The following is an 18,621-nucleotide window of genomic DNA, read 5'->3' on the forward strand; positions in this document are numbered from 1 at the left end:
GGTGGGTGGGTGGGGGAACCACGGAAGAAAAGGGGATAGTGGAGAATGGCTGGGTGTGGAGGGGGGAAGGGGTTTGCTGGTTTCTCTAACATGCCAGGAGTCTAATGATACTATTGCTTTCATGTTTGCTAAGGTGGGAATGCTGATTATGCAATGGATCCTCACCAGAAAGAGCAGCTTCATGATAATGCTCTTTCTATGATGCAACAGCAACACTTCTCAGTAAGCATAAATTTCTGTAACTTCACCGGCTATTTTATAGAACCATAAGCTTATAGTAAGTGCTTCAGCATGCTGATTCTTCCCTCGATCTAATGGTGCAGATGGGAAGATCCACAGGTTTTAATTTGGGTGGAACATATTCATCACATCGTCCACAGCCGCAGCTGCAACATACTCCATCGGTTAGTAGTAGCGGCGTCCCTTTTTCAAATATAAACAACCAGGATCTGCTGAATTTACATGGTCCAGATGTCTTCCAATCATCGCAGTCCAGTTATCATCAACAGGTGCATTACTCTAAATTTTCTTTTTCTTTTTAATGATCTGTTATTGTGTTTTGTTCCAATCCTTGTTTTGGGGTGAGGGGACAGCAGGTAGAACTACTTATCTTGTCTGCTCCAAGTAAAAGATGATGTAGTCCCAACTTGTTGATGCCTACTTCCTTATCAGTCTTTTATGCCACATCGCGTATAACGGGAAATAACCCCCTCTTGCTGAATAACAGACTAAAATGTGTTACTTCAATGCAACAATTTGTATGGAGTATGTTTTAGCTTCTCCTGTAAGTTTGTTCGGAGTAAGTTCAGTTGTTCTTTTATTCTCCATCAAGTCTGTAGAGTTCAGTCTTGCTAGAAGTGATCCTATTGTGTTTGGAATTGCCCATGGTAATCCCCTTCTTTTTTATGCTGGATCTTTTCCGCCTTATCAACCCTATCTGATTGGAAGCATTTACTTTGTTTGAAGTAAGGTCAAACCCGTAAATTCTGTGCAACATAGTTTCCAACAAAAGATTGTTATAAAGAAGATGTTTGCAACACATTTTCTGCCTTCCATCTATCTTTCTTTTTGTGTGTGTGGTTGGTCCATTGTTAAATCTTCTTCTTCCTAAGTGCTTCCCTACTTGAGTTGGCTGTTTTGATAGTCGGAAGTTTGATTGATGTACTAAGTTTGCTAAGCAGCAGTTCTTCAAGAAAATAGTTCTTCTTCAAAACAGTTGCTGTGTATAGCAATAAAGCAGAATTTATCCTTTTGACTACCAGGGGAATGAAGAAAAAGAACTACATTTGAAACTGGACTTTTGGTTTGGTCAAAGATAGAACAAGTCTAGTTCCTTGTGTGTGTTAAGAGGTGCATTCGTTCAAGTTTGCTAACTTTCTTTTAATCTTTCTTTGGGTTCAGAGTGGTGGACCTCCTGGTATAGGATTACGACCTCTTAATTCGTCAAGTAATGTTTCTGGTATTGGATCATATGATCAGCTCATTCAGGCTCAGCAGTACCAACAGCATCAGGGTCCATCCCAATTCAGGTTGCAGCAGATGTCCTCTTTAAGTCAGCCATACAGCATAAAGTCCATGCAATCCCAAGTTGCTCCTGACCCGTTTGGTATACTTGGTTTGCTAAGTGTAATACAGATGAACGATCCAGATTTGACTTCTCTTGCGCTTGGAATTGATCTAACAACACTTGGTTTGAATTTGAACTCTGCTGAGAATTTGTACAAGACTTTTGGTTCCCCATGGTCTGATGAGCCTGCCAAAGGGGATCCAGAATTTACTGCACCCCAATGTTATTATGCGAAGCAACCCCCACCTTTAAATGTGAGCTGCCTTTGCATTTTTGTTTATTTGGATCTGACTTTTTTATTTATTGAAATATTCTTTAATTCTGGATGCAGCAAGCATACTTCTCAAAGTTTCAGCTGGATACTTTGTTTTACATATTTTACAGGCAAGTCTTTTGGTAAACTGGTAATGTTCCTTGATTGTGAAATTTCAATGCAATAATAACATGATCCATTGTGTTTTACAGCATGCCAAAAGATGAAGCGCAACTGTATGCTGCAAATGAACTGTATGTTTTCTGTTTCTTAACAGCATTGGTTGCTCTTAGGTGCATATTTTTTCTACTGTATTCCTGAGAGCTAATTTGTCAGCTATTGCATAATAGGATACTCCCCTTACTGGGTAGTTGACCTTCTGGATTTGCAATGTGCTAAGTGCTTAGCTGGAGTCTAGTTAATAGCAGTCTGCATTTTCTGTGTGCAGGTATAACCGCGGCTGGTTTTACCACAGAGAACATCGGTTGTGGTTTATGAGGGTTGCCAACATGGAGCCTCTTGTCAAGACGAATGCATATGAGAGAGGGTCTTACATTTGTTTTGATCCAAACACATGGGAGACAATCCGTAAGGTATGGATATCATAGTACAGTTTTGAATTCGTGTATTAGTTGTGTTTCTCATGTGCCACGTCAGTTTTTATCAAGTTTCCAGTGTTTTGACTCGTCTGCAACTTCAATGCAGGATAATTTTGTCCTCCACTACGAAATGTTGGAAAAAAGACCTGTTTTACCTCAACATTAATATGGAGCGCCAGTTCATAGCTGTACATTTTCAATATATCCCTTAATCTAGGAGCCAGGTAGATCACCTGTAGTTTCCGCTCAATTGGGCTGTTGGCAGCAATTGTTAAAATTAGAGTTGTCTTAGTCATTTAGTTCCTTGTATCTTTTAGACGTTGCAAGTCGGAAAGAAATGTATTTCTGAGAATTCATTGGTGGAAATGCCATCTTTAAGGCACTGTTGATAGAATAGTAGTTGCTGAAAAGACATTGTGGAAGCTGGCTTGTTCTTCAACCACCAACATTGTGGTACCAAGAGAACAAGAAAATTAGAAGCACAATCAAAATAAAAAGGAAAATTAGAGCTGTAGATTCTGACTAGTCTGTGATGGTCTATCTTTTTTGGCTTCTCCAAGAAAAAATATAAGCATCCAAGAAAATAATTTGTGATACTTAAGAGCTTGTAGATTTGTTATGCTTTTGGTTATTAGTCAAGCCATGAGCAGCCATGGTTAAAAGTATTTTTCAATGACTTACCTATTTCTTCAAGTAATATTTCACTCCCTGCTTTCCGACTCACCCATTGCCCCTACACCAACACCCTCTATGCCTCACTTCATTCCTCGTATTGTTTGCCTAGATTATATATCAATGTTTCAAGCGTTGAATTTTGAAAGCGTCTAATTTGTTATTTTAAAAAAGAACTTCTACAAATCATAATAAATATTGGCTTGTTTTTCAGTGCTCATATATGAATGAATGACAATATTGTATATAATAATCTAGTACAAGATGGGTTTATCTCAAATCTAATGCTCCGTGAACGTGCACAAATTTTGTGCTTCATGCACGATATCATACCAATATAATACCGCAATCGGCTACATTAGACTAAATAGATTATTTTTTCTCAATAGATAAAAATAAAAGAGTACTATTGGTAAAAATCTATGTAAACTGATTGAGCAAACTTTATATAAAACAGATACATACTACATCTAAAAGTCTTTGAGAAGGGCTAAAATAAATATTCATAAGAAAATCACTTGCTAGCTGTATGATTTATGGCCACCGGAGTAATGTGAATGTTTCTTCCATCGTCATATGTAGTAATTATTATCTGAAGTTGAATCTATGCTTGTGACTGTGTGGTACCTAGCACTAGTCCCTTCAATGCAGGCATCAATTCCTCTAACACTTCCCTTTTGCTCAAAATTCTGTCAGATGTACAATCTTCCTCCTATAGACAACACAAAATGAAACAAATGAGCAACTTTCTTGAACTTTGTATAAGGGAACTAACATTCTTCGGCTTTCTTTTGTTTATTTATACAACAAACAAAACATCATATCTAAAGGACAGGGAATAACTCACGTCCCCAGTTGCAGAAGCCATTAGAGCCAAGACGCTCACTGTTCCACTCTGGTAATCAACCAAAGTCTTGAATGCCGAGTCATCCAGTTTATCCTGAAAAGTAGTGGTGATGGTAACATTAGTTTTTACTAATGCAGTCTAAATTCATTAGAGCAATAAGTCCCAGTAATACCAAGCTTCTTTTTAAGTTAGTTTTGAGCCGAGGTTCTATTGAAAACTACCTCTCTACCTCCAAGGTAGGGGTAAAGTCCTCCCCCGACCCCAGTTGTGGGATTACATTGAGTGTGTTGTTGTCCTTTTTAAAGTTGGTGAGAAACAAGTGCCATATGCGACAGTTTTGTTTAGGAGTGAGGGACATCTAAATTTCTTATTCATCATAACATCGAGGGATAGTTACCACAAGCAAATACAGATAATTTGCAATTAGAGTATATAACTGTCACCTTTCCATAATCCACTGTATGTTTTCATTAATGATGACAAAATTTATGTAGTGTAAAAAGATTAAGGATTGCACCTTTAACCGAGAGACAGCAGCTGAAATGGCCCTACCAGGAGCCTGAAGAGCTTTTCCATGAACCTATGTATCATAAGGAGTAAAGATCAAAAGAGTGATAAGGATAATCTATAAAGACAATATGCTACAGAGAGAGAGAGAAGTGGATCGGAGAAGGAGGGGGTTAGGGCAGACCTGTACATATAGGAGAGATATAACTTGCGGTAAGAGGGAAACTGGATCCGTTTCAGCAGAAACTTGAGCTGTCAAATCCTGTAACCAAAAGGAAGACAATAATTCTATATGATCAACCAATTATTTAAACCATAACTAAAAGAGTCCTCAAGTAAGCAGTAAAGAAAAAGACGAGACTCCAGCCTTTGCATAATTGTGTTCAAGTGAAAAATCTTATTCACAACCATATTCAGTGGGAAAACTCATCAACACTCAAGGTTCACATCATGTAAGACTTATTGGTACCTTACGATACGAATGCAAAAGGGTTCTTTCCAATTTTTTGTCAAGCTTCTTCAAAGCTAATCCACTGCAAATATTCCAGACTAAATATCATTCTTCTTGTTCATTATAGGGGCAAACTAAGCGGATTGTGGGAGGTAGAAGAATACACAATACCTTTCCTCGGCAACTTCTCTTAGTGCCGACATAAATGATTCCACCCGCTGCCAATGGAAAGATCTTAAAGTTACTTAAGACTCAGCAATGTAAGAAAATGCAACACAGATGATGAGTATTCCTAGCAAATGAGAGCATTATTGTAGTATAAAGCAAAAGTAGTGTGATTTTGAGACGAGCAAACATTTGTAAGAAACAGAAGCAAGCATAACATTGACTTCAGAAGTAAAAGTAACAAGTCCCATGAATTGTAATATTATTTCCTTCCTTCACAGAGAAACTTGAAATATCCATGCTGCAGTAAAGAGTAAACGTTTTGGCATTGATGCTTTGAATGGAAATATGGTTTGGAAGAAAGGTTTGCATAGAAATTCTGGTTGGGGGCTTTCACACAATTGGCAGCTGTTACATTGGCACCAGAGAGAAAATAGTAACTGACCTTCCCTTCTAAAGCTTCAACTGTTTCAATGGCCTTGGCTGACATACTACCTGGCAGACTCTTAGCCTAGATAGCATAAAGTCATAAACATCAATATTAACAGTAGAAATTATTCGAAGTGCGTCGATGTTTTTATAACAGAAGAACAAGTGAAATATTATTTACCAGAGCGCTTCTATCTCCAGGGCTAAGTAGAATGGATTCGGGAGTTTGAGGCTCCACCGGAACTCCATTTTTCAGTTTATTGAGCAAATCCTGAGTGAACAATAAAAGGAGATGGGGGTAGGAAGGGGCTTTTGAGTTCACAAAGACCAATACTAGAAAACCAAGAAAAGAAGTAGTTCGCATGTCTTACCAGGTTAAGCAACAATGTATCAACAATTGAGGTTCCTGTAGTTCGCAATAGATGCTTGTGTAGAAGAACCTATACGTCAAAGACAAACTATAATAAAATTCTGTACTTATGGACAACTGGAGAAACTACTAAGTAATGGAGCTGAAAAACTTACCGAAGTTGATGGGTCATCTTCAAACAAATCGAGGGCTTTTTCACAAAGCTGCATGTTTAAAAATGACTGCAACAGAAAACCAGGAATCAAATCACAAATCAAAATAGACCACATGACTGCTCCAAAATAAAAGGAAAGATTTTTTTTATGTATGTATGTATAAACCAACAAAGAGAAGAGAAGCACGCGTATGGCATCATCGGCAGAATGAACAATGGAGAATGCAGGATTTTAGGCAAGCACTGTTGGCTGGCTTGTAAGTGGGTTGGGCTCTAGGATTATGTTGGTGTTAAGGCTTTACTTTCTCTCTCAAATTGACATTTACTTTGTATTATTTTAAGCAGTGTCGACCTATTGTATATATAATTTTGACTTTTAGAAAAATGAATCCACATCCCACATATATAAGGATTTTTTTTTGTGAAGTGTGTCAGATGAGACCCCTTTCTAGTGGGTGTCTCCGCCACCGAGAATCAAGATATCCTAGTACATCATTCTCTGAAATAAAAAAGACAATTATTTTATGGTGTCAGCAATTTGCAGTGAGAACCTATTTTGCACAGAATCACAGGTCACCTGGGGTTTGGAGAGTTCAACAGAAGGAATCAAAGCAGACGAACTATGTATCTAATGCTCATGATAGTGGGAGTAGACATGACTAACCATAACTTACCTCATCAAGTTTCTTTTGCAAATTATCAAGTAGTTTTTTTATTTTTTGGGTATTTTCAGTGAAAGCAGCCTTTTTTCGTTCCTTCCATGAATTGACGAGCAAAGGTCTCAGATGTTTTGCTAAAGGCAAAAGAATCATCTCCGGGTTATCCAGACCTGTGGTGGAACAAATGAAAAATAGAGAGTAAGGGCAGTTAGGGATAGACCGCTAGACAGCTACAATACTCTTAGAAAAGAGTAATCACAAAGTACCTTGTTCTTCAAAGTCAGGATTAAGAGATGTGATCTTCTGAATTACCCATTCTTCGGAAATAGCGCCAACACTGTCCTCATCCTTTCTAGCACCTGACTTTGATTCTGACGTTTGTGAGCCAGATGACACTTTACCTTTCCTCTGGCTTTTCTTAGATTTACTAGGGGCAGATTCCTGGTTATCTGTCCCTGTTTCAGCTTGCGCCATCTTAGTATTCCCACCTGATTTTCCTTTTTTCTTCTTAGATCCTTTCTCCGAGGCCTGTTTGCTGATACCGGCATCACTGCTTGTTTCATTTACTTCAATGGTGCTATTATCATATCCAACTTTAGCATCTTTAGCAACACGAAACTCATCTACAGGCCCAGAACCGACAAGCCCTGGAATGCTTAATGTTTCCATCTCTTTTTCCATCCGATCAAACAGATCCTATAAAGAAATTTTATACCCAAAAAAAAGGACAAGATTAAGGTATCAGAACTTCCACAGAAGCTTAGCAATATAACATTTGAATTGAAATTAGATTTTTAAATTAAAAAAAAATCAATAGTGCAAATTATTACAATACCTTGACAAACCCATTGCTAAAAATATATGTATCTCCCAAGATAAGTGCTCTATTTGACTGAAAAAGCAAAACCAAGATTGTGAGACCAGGTCAGAAAATAATTCTCTCTATAAATTGTCAGCGCACAGTTCTCATGCACTACATATTTGGAATGGTGCTGCTTCATGGCAGAATCCAAATGCTACAAAGGTTTGCATTATCCCGAAAAAAAGGTTGCAAAAAAGTACACCTACGTGAGAATCACTGGCACACGAATACAAAAAGGATAAAACCTAAGATAAATGTACAAGAGGAACAAGGAAGCATCACCTTTTGTGCTGCTTGAACTGATGGACATAGTGACAGAATCTTAAATGCATCTTGGCTACCAAAGGAAGCGGGTAAAACTGAAAGCGAATCAATCCTGCAACAATTTAAGATCCCCAAGATGTCAAATTATGCATTATCCTGCAATGCAGGGATTGTAGTGAGGTTTTACGTGGCCAAGCCGCCAAGACCATTTATTGAGTTAAGTTGAAAGGAGCACAAACTCTTTCAAATAGATCATACATAAGAAACCATAGATGAAGTTCAACCCACTAAATGTGTTGTACAAACAGGCTGTGCATCTCTATGCTTTCATGTTTGGGAAAATATTGTTCGTAAAAGTGTCAACAGATGTCATCTTTTACTCCATACACACAACTCCCAATTCAATGACAGTATTTGTGTTCAATGAACAGATGAAAAGGGCATGAAACAGTACCGCTTGTTCCTTTCCAAGTTCCAACTTAGATGTTGAATGGTACTACGTTCTAAGATGTAAGAGGAAATTTTATGGTTTTTAACATAAGAACAGTCAAAAGTGTAAATCCAACTTATATGTTCAGATGAATTAGAACTGCACAAATAACAGACACAACTTTTACAGATTAAGTTCATCACACATTTCTAAATGAAGTAAGTGAACATAACTCCTCCCACATAGGGACCCTTACCAGCTATTACGTTCTATGGCATCCTCAACAGCAGCATCCAGTATCTCAATTATAGAAGGGTGAGCAAATGTTGAGTCCAGAGATATACCATCTGGATATCTAGACTAAAGTGGCATTCATGACCAGAACTTAATTAGAAAAAAATCCAAGGAACATATGCAACTAGGAAAAGACAAAGCAAAATACCTGCAGGAATTGAGAAGGTTGCGGAATCCCGAGTTTTTTCAGAGCTTGATAAGTAACAAAAGAATTCTGCATTACCAAAAACAAAGTGATATATAATCCCTTAAGAAGATCAACAAAAATATCTAGAAAAACTTGAATTTATTTAGTAAAACAGTCATTTGCATTCCTTCAGAGTTAAGGACCAATATCTGGACCTCCGCCTTTCACTTCTCTATCCTAAAAAATAGGCCATCATAAGTAATATATGGCACTTTTCTTACAAGATTTTCTGGGTGTTACTTTGTGAAATTCAATTAAAGTTTGTATTAAGAAGAAACATCTTATATTGTCTAGAAGAAAGCATTAAGAAGTTCGGGAAAGAAATGGAGAAAACATTGAGAAGTCCGGGAAGGAAATAGAGAACATTTTCTTTGCAGATCAAAGAATTGTCTTCTATTTGGGAACGATTTTTCTACTAAAGCTTTATTAGGTTATATATAATACCAAATTTTCTTTCTGTGAGGGACGCAAAACTTTGGTTCTAGTCACTTGGCATCAAATGCTCACTTTTTCTCAAGATAACGTTTCTAATGAAATGTATATGCCTCTCAAGACTAAATATATATAGTCTCAGTAAAGGTAAGAGAATCTAGGTGATTGTTTTTTTCCGTAAAGCCATAGAAACACTCAGGTGTTTGAACTTGTTGAGGAAATTTCATCTAACTACAAAAACAAATGAATACAGCCGAAAAAAAAGTAGCCACTAAAAATAACTTCTGTTAAGAAATTGATAAAGGAAGTAATTTAAATGCTTCAAAGAAACAAGGTGCGGCAACAAGTACTACTGGACCACATCCGGAAAAAAAATTCACGTCAAAGCAAGGAACTAGAACTTTAGATCCAACATTAGTAGCAGAGCAGTACAGATACCCACCTGCGAAAAGAAGGAATCTACACAGTCCTTTTGTGCTATGGCAAAGACCTGAAGAAATGGAGCAAAGGTAGAATAACAAAGTTATTGCACACAAACAAAGAGTGCAAAGACTAGAATGAGATTCAATACATAATAAATTAGGTCACATACGGAAGGTGTCCAATGAACTCCTGCACGAAGAGAGCCGAGAATCTCGCCTTCTTTTACTAAGCCATTAAACAAGGACTGGAAAAATGAAGTGTCAACAGCAACACCAACAGCTCCGTCCATCTCTTGCAGTAAAGTCAGCAAGGAGTTCCATAATGCTGTTGTGTTCATTGGAACAAAAATACCCCTAGCTGCACCACGGACCATTGCACTTACACGAGCAACATAGGCGGGTGTATACAACTGCCCACCTTCAAGCCTACCTTTTACCTAAACATTCCATACAAACATATCAAAACTTCGATCACATAACGTCAACCCTAAATTTCTACACCGAAAAGACAGATATTTACCAAAGTCCTAAGACGAGGTTCAAGAATGGATACTACTAGCTCTGATCCAACTTGTAGTTGTCCTGCTATTTCAGCAATGGCAATTTGGCTACATTCTTGAAGTCTTTCATTGATTTCTTCAGCTGCCGTATCCCAATACGTGTTCGAGATAATTTCCCCATTAATTAACATGAGGGATGAGTCATGGGATACTACATACTGAGCTTGTTTCTCAACATGGTACAAGTCTACCCCCGTAGAATCAGCTAAATCAATCAACGAAACACGTCCTAGTCTTTTGATCTCTGCCACAATTTCATTCCTCAATTGCTCCTAAAATACACCCATATATAACTACAATTAAACAGCACCCAATGAAGAAAGATCACAAGACCCACATATATAAGCAGAACTAAACATCAACACCATAAAAATCAAATCTTTTTTTCACAAAGTTAGATAAAAATAATCCCTCTATGCCACCATTTCAATTCTCAACTGCTCCAAGTTCTATAATACACCCACATAACTACAGTTAAACAACACCAATAAATAAAATTCAAAATACCCATTTACAAACATAACAAAATATCGCCACCCTTATAATAGTATTGAATGATTTTCAACTTACAACTACAAAAATCCAATCTTTTAAAAAAAAAATAGATTAAAAAAAGTCAGATAGACCGAATGGTACCGGAGTGATGTATTCTTTGCCGGAGATAGTATGAAGGAGATCAAAGTCAATGATTTGGAGCTGATGAAGTTTCTGGACCAATTCGACAACATTTCGGTCTGATAATCGAACAGTAGATTTTACTTGTTGTGCAAATTCGAATTGTCTCTGCAATTCTAGCAATTCTTCATCCATTTTGCTTCAATTTAGTACAACACTAAGATTTATTATTTATATAAGAGAAAAAATTGGAATTAACCTAAATCCCTACCCATTTATACACTTTATATATATAAGAAAAAAAGATTAAATTCACCTTTTTGTATAACAAAAATACCTATGATGTAAGTAATTAAGACCATGAAAATTTTATTTATTTATTTATTATATTAGAAATCAAGATTTGATCGAAAATTCTAAAGACAACTTGAAATTGTATTTAGAATTGAAAAAAATATCCAAAACCTTGTTTTTACTTTTTATTTTATTTTACTTTCACTGTATTATTCTTTTTTAATTTTTATCCTAATTTTTTTGTTTTTATTAAAAACAACTCTATTTAAATTATATTTGATATTTTTATTTTTAAAAAAGTACGTATATTCAAACAGTCAAATAGCATTTGTAAAAATTATAAGTAAACACAATCTCTGATTTTAAAATTTTCATATATTGAGAAAGTGTTTTGTAATAGTATATAAATTACATAGGAGTCGCAATTGATTCTTGCAACATCAATTATCATCATCATTATTATAAAAAAATCATCCTCTACTAGAAAGTAACTTAGTTGGTATCATTGAACAAAAATCCTTCTCTATACAAGTTGTTAGCAACACTAGAAATTTGAAGAAAATAAAATCTCACTTAGATTGAACAATCATATCGCCATTTAGTAAGTTGTAAGTTGGAGCCATAACATAGTACTAGTCTCAAAATTTTCCAGCAAAAACAAAGTTCATTTGTCAAATTGAAGAAGAAACAAAAAAGTTATAAGGCATATATTTTGAATTCATTGTTGTCATCAGAGAGGGCTGAATCAGAGTAATCCATAGACTTGCTTGCCATAGAGTTCTTTCTCATGCTCTTCTTGTTTGATGACTCGATCCGATGCTTAATGACCCAATATAACATTACTCCGATTGTTGAAGCCATGATCGTTGCTCCAAGAACTGTTACAATAACTGCCATCACCCAATAACGCGTGCCAACGACTACAAAAGATAGAGCCAAGTATGCAACTGATACAAACACACATGCTATCCACATTAGCTTGTTTATGATTGACATCAACTTCTTCTTTGCTTTGCTCTCAATAACAACCACTGTTGTCTGGACTACCACAACTGCTAGTGAAATGAATAACGCGATTGAGTCAAAGACAAAGAACACGAGGAATCCAGGGTGGTTTGATATGTTTGCTTCTCCAATTATATGGCCCTCTGGGAGGTTGTCCGGATCCATATAGTATTGCCCTGGCACTTGAAATATTCCTGCAAAGGCAACTGTGGCAATGAGTACAGCTACGACTGTGGTTGAGTTGATCGCGTTGTTAAGGCCTTCTCTGTGCATCTTGTGCAGCCGCTTGGCTATGCCTTGTATGCGTTTTCTTGTCTGTTTTGTGTGTTTTAACTGATCGTGAACCTCGTGCTTAATGTCACTAACGGTTTGCTTCAACTCTCTAGCTGGATTCGTTGCCTGTGGCTTTAGGACTCGGGCACTCTGAACCCCATATTCCTGCAGGATGGCTACGGTGTCAGCCTGTGACATTTTCTCAGCAGTGTCTAGAGCTGTCTCGTGTGACCTATTGATAACTTTCACGTCTGTTTCGTTCTGTGAGAGCAGCAATTTAACGACCTGCATAAGCTCAAAACAAGTCAGTTCTCCTCTGTGATCAACATCAATGACAAGCAATTTGGATCATATATGAAGTAAGTTGTTCAAGTGCAAGGAAAACATCAATGACATGCTAATGACAGATGTAGACATGAAAAGAGTGTAAATTTTTCGTCTCTAAGTGAAAGGTGCAAAAAGAACAGCAACATTGTACAGCTTCCAGGTAAAAATTGTACCACTTGAGGCTGGAAATATTGTACAGCTTTCGTTTTCTGTCCCGGGCACAGAGAGCAAATCTAGGATTCAGTGTCTCATATTTACATGTGTGATAAATGACATTTCCACAAACTTCGCGCAGACGTTTCTATTTCTTTCTCATATTATTTCTGTAAGTACTGTGTTCCCATCTAACATCAGCTACATAAGATGAAATATACCTCAGCCCTGCCTTTACGAGATGCTATATGCAAAGGTGTGTTTCCCTTATTGTCGACCATGTTAACTAATGAAGGATCAGCGTTAGTGAGCTCCTCTACAACCTCGAGATTTTGTCCTTTGACAGCCATGTGAAGTGCGGTCTGTCCCTTATTATCCATCCGCGTTGCGATCCCTGGCTCCTTACTCAAAAGAGCCTTCAAAACCTGCAAATGTCCATTTCTTGCTGAAGAATGTAATGCTGTTTTCCCATTACTTTTAGCTATAGTGGCCAAACTGCTTTGTTCCTCCAAGAGATAATTCACCATCTCTATGTGCCCTTGGTTCGCTGCAGTATGCAAAGCTGTCGTATTTACTACATCAACAGTCATTGCGAGCTCGGGATGTGCTTCCATCAATACCTTCACCACATCTGCAACATTACCAAAAATGAACAAGCTAGTTCATAAAAATTTTCATAAAATAGACATCAGAACTGGTAAAGTTGCCTTCATGTGACCAGGATGTCACGGGTTCGAGCTATGAAAACAACCTCTTGCAGAAATGCTGATTAAGTTTGCATACAATAGACCGTGGTAGTCCGGCCCTTCCATTAACCCCGCACATAGCTGAAGCTTAGTGCACCAGAGTACCCTTTTTAGACATCAGAAAATGGAAACGGCTAAAATGATGCTAGCTAGCTTAGTTCAACTAAACTCAGTATTTTCGATATGGAACAGAAAACCACTAAAATTTCAATTTTTGAAACCCAAAACTTCAAAAGTACAATGAATTTAGTGCTAAGAACGTTAAAGATTTAATCCATCAAGTTTAAATCTTAGATACGCCTCTGATGGAACATCGGCAGCTTACCTAAATCTCCTTGTTTGGCAGCAATGTGCAGTGCATCAAATCCGTTCCTCGCTTTGATTCCAGCTGCAACTAGATCATAATACATGATCATTTCCCTAACCACCTCATAGTAACCATATTCAGCTGCAACATACAAAGGTGTCTCTCCAGCTGAATTTTGCTTTATCAATAACTCTGCCAATTCTTCCTCATCCGTGTCCTCAATAGTATTTTTGATTGCAACAAGATTTCCAGCTCTAGCTGCCGAATGCAAGGCACTATCATCGCGTTTCCCTGTTAATTGTTTCGTCATCTTTTTCCGGGGTGTTGTTGGCTGAGCTGCTGGTGCCTCCATCTTATTAAAAGTTCCCAAAAATTCCCAATATGCTAATCTTGAAACCAAAATCCTCTTTTTTTCCTTCCCTCAAAACACTTGCATCAACAAATCATATTTTTCAACTCTTAGTAAACTTTCAAGAAACAAACTTTATTATATAATCACACATTCCTGGATTCATCAAAAGCCAAAATCTTGAATTTCACTCACATTATCAATAGCCTGGAAACAACAACAACAACAAAATCATTAAAATATTTTTTTTCTACATGAAGAAAAGGCTTTCATTTTCAATCTTTAATTCATGAGTTCCAATACACTAGCTAGCCAGCAATAAACAAAAAATGATTTTTTTTACCGTGGTGTCAGGGCCAGCTTTCACGCACCTCGACTAATTTCACGGATACATGTCACCTCCCACCAGCAACAGGTACAGGTATGTTATGTCTAGTGTCTTATTTTCATTCCTTAAAGTGTATTACACCATCAAAGATTGCAAAATTAAGACAAAGAAAAAAAGGGATTTTTTTTTTTTTACCTGGACATGAAAAAACTTCCACCTTTTTGCAATTTTCTTGATATAATTTCAAGAACCCCACCAAAAGAAAGCTTTTTTATGATGAAAATTAAACAACCTTTGTATATTGGGTTGATAAATAGAAGAAAAGCTTCTAAAAAGGGACATGCATTCAACAAAAAAATTAAGAACCACCACCCTGAGTTCTTGAAAAAAAAGAACCAAAAGAATGGAACTTTTTTTTTGAAGTTGGTGGTGATGATTTGAATATTGAAAATCACATTAAGAATATTAATGGTTTGTTTTTATTATAATTATTATTTGTATTTTAATAATTTGAGATGAAACTGAAGAAAAAATTGCTTCCTTTGGTTGGTGAATATTTTCACTAACCATATTACCAGAAGGTCTACAAACCACACACATATATCTGTGCTGTAATTTTTTAGACTGATCACTCCAAATATAGAAAGACAGACATTATGAAATATTTGAAAAAGGGCATGATTTTTTCAAGTTTTTTCAAAAATAAAAAATTATCTAAATGGAGTTTGGTTTGAAAGTTTTTTTTTTTCAACCATTCTTTTCTTTCGGCAACTCAACCCACAGCCTTAGGATTGGAGTTCCTTGACTCGATCCACAATCTTAGGATTGGAGTTCCTTGACTCGACCCACAACCTTAAGAAATGAAGGTGAGGGTGTTTATCATAAAAAAAAAAAATCCATTGTGGTGATACATATTGTATTTGGTCAACCTAATGTCAATAGATAAAACTTTGATTTCTTTTTCTTCATATTATTTTAAAAAGTTCATATAGAAACTTGTAACTTGGTAATGTGATGCATTGCAATTCCTGCCACAGCTTTTGCCCTTCAAGTGAGCACTTTGTGCGCACTTGATAAATCCGTGTAATAGCTTGCAAATCACACTGGAAATATAAACCGCACTAGGCAAGCCCTATGCAACAGACACAGACTCGACTCATAAGGTATTGAGTGAGGATCAATCTCGAGTCATCCATGTGGATGACCACCCTCCAAACCAATTGAGCCATCCCAAAGAACCTAGTGACAACTTGACTCTACTGCTTTTACGAAATTGATTATTTTGGAATAAGCCTTTTAGGCTAATATTTAAATTGACACAAGACTCAAAAACTGAGACTTACTTTCTCAATTTTTTTTAAAAATGTCCCTTCCCTAATTTGATTATTCTTTAACTCTAACATAACACACATAATATGTTTAAGATCATAAAATTAAAATATATTTTGATAAAAATATCTTATATGTGTCATTTATTCAATTTTCTCTTTATATATATATATAATTTAAAACTATTTAGAGAAAGACGATGCTCTGGAAACTCTTTGGTCCAGACGTTGGAAGTCGGTACATAAACCTTGAGAACAAGTAAAAGAGAAACGGGCAGTCAATATTCGAATGAATCAATTCATAAAATAAAACTACTACAGAGAAGCAAAGACAAATGTGTTTGCTTGTCATTCAATATGACAAAATTACATAATCTGTGTAGTGTATGTTGGCTCATTTAGATCCATGGAAACTTTTCTTTTGATCAATGAAACAGCACAGCATGAGATTGCACATCAAGGACTGAGAGACAAACGTTGTATAAATAAGGCATACAAGAGATTAAGAGGCTGCATTCCTTTTTCAGCAGAAGACGTGATTAGCTATCACTCGCCTTGATGTGATTGAACATCAACGACTGTGAGGCAAACATGAATAAATCAGGCAGACGAGATTAAGAGGCTAAATCAGCTAACAATGTGATTAGCTATCACTCGTGTCTTGCACCATTAATTTGTAGAGTGCGTAGCCTCCCCTGTGGCAGCCAGGCATTTTAGAAGCCATGTTCTCTAGATCACTCTGACAAAAAAAGAAACAGTAGGAAATAAAGTCATGGATAACAAATGTTGGCTAGGACAAAACAGATGTTTAAAGAATATGAACTTTTCTTTTATAAATGAAGAGGCAAAACTGCCTCTTATACTATTTTTAGCAATACGTCTTCCAACAAAGGATCATTGCAAAAGAAAAATGCACCCACCATCAGCAGTCTTGAAATGGTGATGTGTCCGTAATGCAAGAATGCAATGTAAGGACAGAAGTAGTCCAGCACATGAACAAAAGTCTTAAAATGCTCAAACTGAATCTTCGCATGACAAATATAATGCTAGCTTTAGCTGCTAAATGGCCCCAGATAGAACAGAAAGGACATTCCTCTAAGGTTCATTTTAAGCAATTTCATGCTCAGAAGGGTAGAGGACTATTTTGGTTAGAAGGATCTCATCCACTTTAAGAGTTTGAGTGATGCTTAGAATAAGAAGACGCCAGGATCAAGCATTGTGAAGCTGTAAGGTAGAACCAAAGGATAGATTTGCAATTATCACTTTCTATTACTCTTACTGTCTTTCAACAGCTAGTGTTTTTATATAGTTATGTCATGTAACTCAGACATTCATAACACTAACTCAGAAATAAAATCCATGTTACAAATAATGTATTTCTATTCTAGAGAAACTAAAAATAGCAAATCACAACAAAATTGGGATGAATCAGACATTTTGTGAATATTCTATGAGCGACAGGAGTTCTATGTGATTGCAAAGATGACACTGATGCTAAAAGTTTAATTTCAAAAGGAATCTGAAAGTCTCCAAATTTTAACTACAAGCTCTAATTGGCTCCAACTTTAACTATATAGATCCTGCCTTTCCTGAACACTCACATGCCTAGATGCTCCTTTCCCCTCCACATGAGATTTCCGCTAGGTTAAGCTCCACGGAGTTCAGCAAAAGTGGTTCCATACATAAGTTAAGCAAAAATTAAGAGGTAAGACTAGTTATGAGAACTATTTTAACAATTTGTAAAACTAACCATTGAAACAGCATAAAGCTGAGTTGACTCGAAGCTATCCTGTGCACTAGAATACAGTTGTTGAATTTCCTCTGACCGAAGATTGCATTTGATGAAGAAAAAAGCAGTTGGTCTAACATTCAATACTCTTCGCGATATACCAATAAAGATGGGACTGGACTGAGTATAACATCAAAGATAAAGAATAAAAGTTATGGCCTCTCCAAAATATGAATCCTAATATGATGCAATCTTATCAAAAGGGAACGACAATCTGAGTGTGCACGTAACAACAACCCCCTTCAAGAATTGCAGAGAGCCATATTCATAAAAAATTTACCAGTCTCCAACTGATCATATTATGAATGCAACTTTATTTTGTAGCTGACAATCAATGTATCCTACATATTATGTTATACTATATTTGTCAAAGATAACCTTAACATGGCATATTAACCCCCAAAACACACAAAAAGAAATGCATGTTGTAATGCTCACACGGATTCCTCCCTAGCTAATTAGTAAGTTTGTCAAATAAAGTTCCTTAAATAATTTCCGTCACGGATGAAAAGACCATATTTATAATGTGACGGAAAATTATTTGATGAAAGTTTTGAGGTAGATCTTACTGACAAATAAAGTGAGAAATCATAACTATGTGTTGCTCGAAATACATGATCATAGTTGGACCACAAAACTATGTGTTACTCAAAATACATGATCATATAAAGATTTGTATATGACAAATTGACAACACCACAAACATGATAATTCTCAAGAATCACGCTATTTTGGTATAATAACCCAGAATGATATACAGGCTTGAGGCCTGATACAAGGCTGATAAAACACTACAAACTAGGACCCATTTCACTAGTCTGCCACCCAAAATTTCTAAGTACTAGGAATTACATGCTTATACAGAGCAGTGAGAAGTGGAAAGTTTAAAATGATAATAAACTCAATCATCATCCTCACAAATTGCGGACCAAGAAAAAGTCACATAATCCCCCCCCCCCCCCAAAAAAAAAAAAAAAAAAAAA

At 36.4% G+C, this 18,621-nt stretch overlaps 4 protein-coding genes across 8 annotated transcripts in view; 1 reads left to right on the plus strand and 3 right to left on the minus strand.

The window, feature by feature from the left end:
• The window catches only part of LOC102579065 (probable NOT transcription complex subunit VIP2), a 9,566-nt gene extending 6,424 nt beyond the window's left edge, over positions 1-3,142 (plus strand). For 2 of the 4 annotated variants that reach the window (XM_015303403.1, XM_015303405.1), the window contains 7 exons: positions 134-222; positions 324-509; positions 1,402-1,821; positions 1,899-1,951; positions 2,033-2,113; positions 2,269-2,413; positions 2,526-3,142. In XM_015303403.1, coding sequence (XP_015158889.1) covers positions 134-222; positions 324-509; positions 1,402-1,821; positions 1,899-1,951; positions 2,033-2,113; positions 2,269-2,413; positions 2,526-2,585 — 1,034 coding nt within the window. In that variant the 3' untranslated portion in view covers positions 2,586-3,142. The remainder of the gene's footprint in view (positions 1-133; positions 223-323; positions 510-1,401; positions 1,822-1,898; positions 1,952-2,032; positions 2,114-2,268; positions 2,414-2,525) is intronic. The other 2 variants (XM_015303404.1, XM_006363286.2) reach the window with 2 other exon arrangements.
• A 204-nt stretch (positions 3,143-3,346) lies between these two features.
• Positions 3,347-11,016, minus strand: LOC102579604 (E3 UFM1-protein ligase 1 homolog). The gene is made up of 20 exons (XM_006363288.2): positions 10,761-11,016; positions 10,085-10,396; positions 9,735-10,001; positions 9,585-9,632; positions 8,672-8,737; positions 8,486-8,589; positions 7,818-7,911; positions 7,509-7,565; positions 6,940-7,369; positions 6,689-6,843; positions 6,016-6,081; positions 5,862-5,930; positions 5,672-5,761; positions 5,507-5,572; positions 5,068-5,114; positions 4,915-4,978; positions 4,630-4,707; positions 4,456-4,518; positions 3,939-4,031; positions 3,347-3,803 (listed from the first exon to the last, which is right to left on the minus strand). The coding sequence occupies exons 1-20, from the start codon at positions 10,932-10,934 to the stop codon at positions 3,696-3,698; spliced, it is 2,451 nt and encodes an 816-aa protein (XP_006363350.1). The 5' UTR covers positions 10,935-11,016; the 3' UTR covers positions 3,347-3,695.
• A 595-nt stretch (positions 11,017-11,611) lies between these two features.
• Positions 11,612-14,295, minus strand: LOC102579928 (ankyrin repeat-containing protein At5g02620-like). The gene is made up of 3 exons (XM_006363289.2): positions 13,863-14,295; positions 13,013-13,422; positions 11,612-12,596 (listed from the first exon to the last, which is right to left on the minus strand). The coding sequence occupies exons 1-3, from the start codon at positions 14,194-14,196 to the stop codon at positions 11,730-11,732; spliced, it is 1,611 nt and encodes a 536-aa protein (XP_006363351.1). The 5' UTR covers positions 14,197-14,295; the 3' UTR covers positions 11,612-11,729.
• A 1,878-nt stretch (positions 14,296-16,173) lies between these two features.
• The window catches only part of LOC102580257 (nudix hydrolase 9), a 7,637-nt gene continuing 5,189 nt past the window's right edge, over positions 16,174-18,621 (minus strand). Inside the window, exons 8-9 of one of the 2 annotated variants that reach the window (XM_006363290.2) lie at positions 17,600-17,758; positions 16,174-16,588 (exon numbers count right to left, since the gene is read on the minus strand). In XM_006363290.2, the coding sequence (XP_006363352.1) occupies positions 16,493-16,588; positions 17,600-17,758 (255 nt within the window). In that variant the 3' untranslated portion in view covers positions 16,174-16,492. The remainder of the gene's footprint in view (positions 16,589-17,599; positions 17,759-18,621) is intronic. The other variant, XM_006363291.2, reaches the window with a different exon arrangement.

The sequence above is a fragment of the Solanum tuberosum genome, unplaced genomic scaffold (assembly GCF_000226075.1).
Source record: "Solanum tuberosum cultivar DM 1-3 516 R44 unplaced genomic scaffold, SolTub_3.0 scf00433, whole genome shotgun sequence".
Classification (NCBI taxonomy): Eukaryota; Viridiplantae; Streptophyta; class Magnoliopsida; order Solanales; family Solanaceae; genus Solanum; species Solanum tuberosum.